Raw genomic sequence first — 3,230 nt, 5'->3', positions numbered from 1 at the left:
ACCCGCGATCAATTATAGTTTCTTAAAGTTAATATGAACGGAAATGCCAAAGAAAGCATGATTTTGTTTGTCCGTTGACTCGAACTCAATCTAGTTTATGATTAACGAAATCGTTGAGATCAGAAGTCAAAATACTATTACCACCAAATAATGCCACAGTTTACGCTAATTCTTTACTTTTGACAAATTCCTTCAATTTTCTTTATATTCAAAGTAATATGGAAAATAACACGACTGTACGTAACATCATCGCTGGACCGGTGGGTTCGATATACCTTATTCCTGTTCCATGGGATTGGAGACTGATTATACAAATCATCCTTGCTCTCACTGGTATCCTTGGCAACTCACTTGTCATCCACATCTTTCTTAACAACAAGGAGCTCAAGAAGAAAGCTACCAACATATTCATCGCATCTCTTGCAGCAGCAGATCTAGTGACTGCCATCAGTCTGACGCCGTTCCCATTACTGTCTCGCGTGCCGCAAAATGCCATCGGGAACTTTTATTGCAGATTTGTGTTCTCGTCAAATTTGATGTGGATATCCATTGTTGCGTCTATTTACACGCTGACAATATTAGCCGTAGAAAGGTATGTAGCTGTTGCTTTTCCATCTCGCTATAAGCAAATATTTACTATTAAAAACACGTGGATAATCATCGGCCTAATATGGCTATTTGGAATCGTCATGAACACTTTCGAATATTATGGATTCTTCGTAGTAAACGGTCATTGTAGTTATATTCTCCCAAGTATCCGATTTCAAATGTTCTTGGGTGTCGCTATCTGCATCGTTGAATTTCTTATTCCGATCGTGATTATGTTAGCTACAAATTGCCGTACTATTCATATTCTTAATGCGAATTCAGCTTCATTGGCGGGTAAATCGGATGATCAAAGTATGGCGGCTATGTCACTTCTGAGAGCAAGACGACGGGTGATCAACATGCTGATGCTTGTTATTATTACTTTTATCATCTGTTGGACACCAGACAATATTGCTTATCTGATGTTTAACCTCGGTCTAGTCCCTGTTAAATATCTCTTTGGACCAATCTATAAAGCAGTTGTGTTGTTAGCCTTTGCCAATAGCTGTCTAAACCCGTTCATATACATTCTGACCAATAATCATTTTCGCAAAGCTTTGAAGAAAACGTTTAAATTACCGAAACGACGGATTGCAGCAGCAACCAAAGACACTGAAATGGGTGGAAGAAGGATGCCCACTACCGCTGCTGCGCATGCCGAAGAACGGGTATTTTGATTGTAAAATGAAGTTGCGATGTTATTGTTTACATTTAATTAGAAGATACCTGACAGGATCAAAACTATCGTCAATAACATCCCCGTGACGGTTGGCCCCCTGTTGCACTAAGACGTTACAGAAAGTGTCCAATGGCTTCATGTAATTGTAGAACCATCCTTTGCGCTCGTTTTAACAATGCAAATGTACAACCCTATTTTACTCGGCGGTAGGGTATGCTATCAAGTTCAAATGATAAGTAGTGGTTGCCACCCACATGATTTTACAAATTGCTCTAAAGAAAATTATTAGGAAGGGCCGGTGGGCCCGGACAAGTATATCTTAGAGAAAATTTGTCATACATAAAATATTGCCCTTAGCAAGACACGCTTAAACCTTTCCGCTTATGCATAATCCTAGAAGTTAAGGAAAAGACCAAAGCAGGCCACACCGGTACACATTTATCCGACTAAGAAAAACACGGTTGGTGTGTCTTGAGTTCATGATAATGCACATAACTCATAAACATTAATTTATCTGTTTTCACACATTAATTTCTTCACTGTTAGCACAAAGCAGTCAAATTAATCTAATCAAATACCGTATCATTCTATATGAATCATAATTTAGGCATCATCTCTGCATTAGAGAAACAAACGGTTTCTATATTTTCTAATAAACTGATATAGAATTGATTCTGCGAGGTCACTGTTACACGCTGATTGAAATAGCATCTCTTGATGTGAGCTATATATTGTTAGTCCAACGATTACAAAAGGGAAAAGAAAGACAAGGGAAGATAACACGCTAGGGTAGACAATATTTGTAAGAGAGTCCAGGGAATGGCTCGTTGACACTTTTTTGTTTTTCTGACGATGTTACATTATTTAACCTGAATGTCCATTATTAGAGATATTGTCGATATTACATTTACCACACCATTCATTTTGCAAATTAAGTATCTAGTTAGTTGATATCAAATTATCATTTGCTGTCGTAATGCACGTTAGAATATGACCGTTGCTAGATCAACTGGCTCACGCTATCTTTGTTACGAACCACTGATCGAAATGATCACAACACAAAGCCTATGGCATATCAAAATTCGGAACCAATGGTTACTAACGTGCACTACGACAGCGAATAATAAAAAAAATCCACTAGACTGCTGCCCTCATTCGTCAACTTTCTGATGGATTAATCTTCACAAATTCATAACTGTACCATAACCGCACTGTCAAAGCAAGATCTACCTAAAGTTAATCAGAGTACAGATATCATTTTTCATTTAATGAAGTAAACTAATCTTTCTCCTAGCTATTTTCAGTTCATTTGTCAAGACCAAATGAAAACCTTACGTTTTCCTGCTGACAGTTTAACTCAAAATAGCTGGGACCTGATGAACCTCCTCAATATTGTTATGGAGCCCCGTTCCTGATTTCATTATAATCGGATGGAGACACCATGACCTCGTTAACCTAACCTTTTTAACTATTTATGAGTCGGCGCATTGACGACTAAGCCAGCTTGGCAAAGACTGCCCCGCCCTTGTTGAGTCAGTTGATTGCGAGCTGGCTGGTCGACATCACGTCTTTATTTAGTGAGTACATTTTATTCAGAATCAATTTGATTTGTAGTAACTTGAAATAAGAATTAAATATATTGCAAAGAAATTAAATTATTGGTTTCAGCTAGTTATTTTGTGTTAGATCTCGGTTTCTCTTTTGGCGTTTAACGTCATAATAAATTGGTGGAGTTATCCGTGGTTTTCTTTTCATTAATTCTTAATCGACAGTACCACCTGTCCGCTTGTTTAAATTTCGCGCGTTTTTGCAGTGAGCTTTGTTCCGTGTACTATCCATTCAGTATTATTATTCAATTCAGTTAACTGCACTATTCATTCATTGCTTGGAAGTATTATTAATATGGGCTATGTTTGTCGTGTAGTACCGGCCAGCTCGCAGTCTACTCAGCATATTTCGGCAT

General features: G+C 37.9%; 1 protein-coding gene across 1 annotated transcript; it reads left to right on the top strand.

Moving 5' to 3' along the window:
• Positions 1–218: 218 nt before the first annotated feature.
• LOC140161640 (galanin receptor 2a-like) lies at positions 219–1,265 on the top strand. The gene has a single exon (XM_072184940.1). It carries the CDS (start codon positions 219–221, stop codon positions 1,263–1,265), a length of 1,047 nt encoding a protein of 348 aa, XP_072041041.1.
• The last annotated feature ends 1,965 nt before the right edge of the window (positions 1,266–3,230 follow it).

Source organism: Amphiura filiformis, chromosome 10 (genome assembly GCF_039555335.1).
Source record: "Amphiura filiformis chromosome 10, Afil_fr2py, whole genome shotgun sequence".
Lineage (NCBI taxonomy): Eukaryota > Metazoa > Echinodermata > Ophiuroidea > Amphilepidida > Amphiuridae > Amphiura > Amphiura filiformis.
The sequence above is the reverse complement of the archived record's forward strand: the minus strand, read 5'-3'. Positions and strand labels throughout refer to the sequence as shown.

What these genes read in the sequence shown, in the direction of transcription:
- LOC140161640 (XM_072184940.1), top strand. Translation starts at nt 219, where the DNA reads ATGGAAAATAACACGACTGTACGTAACATCATCGCTGGACCGGTGGGT.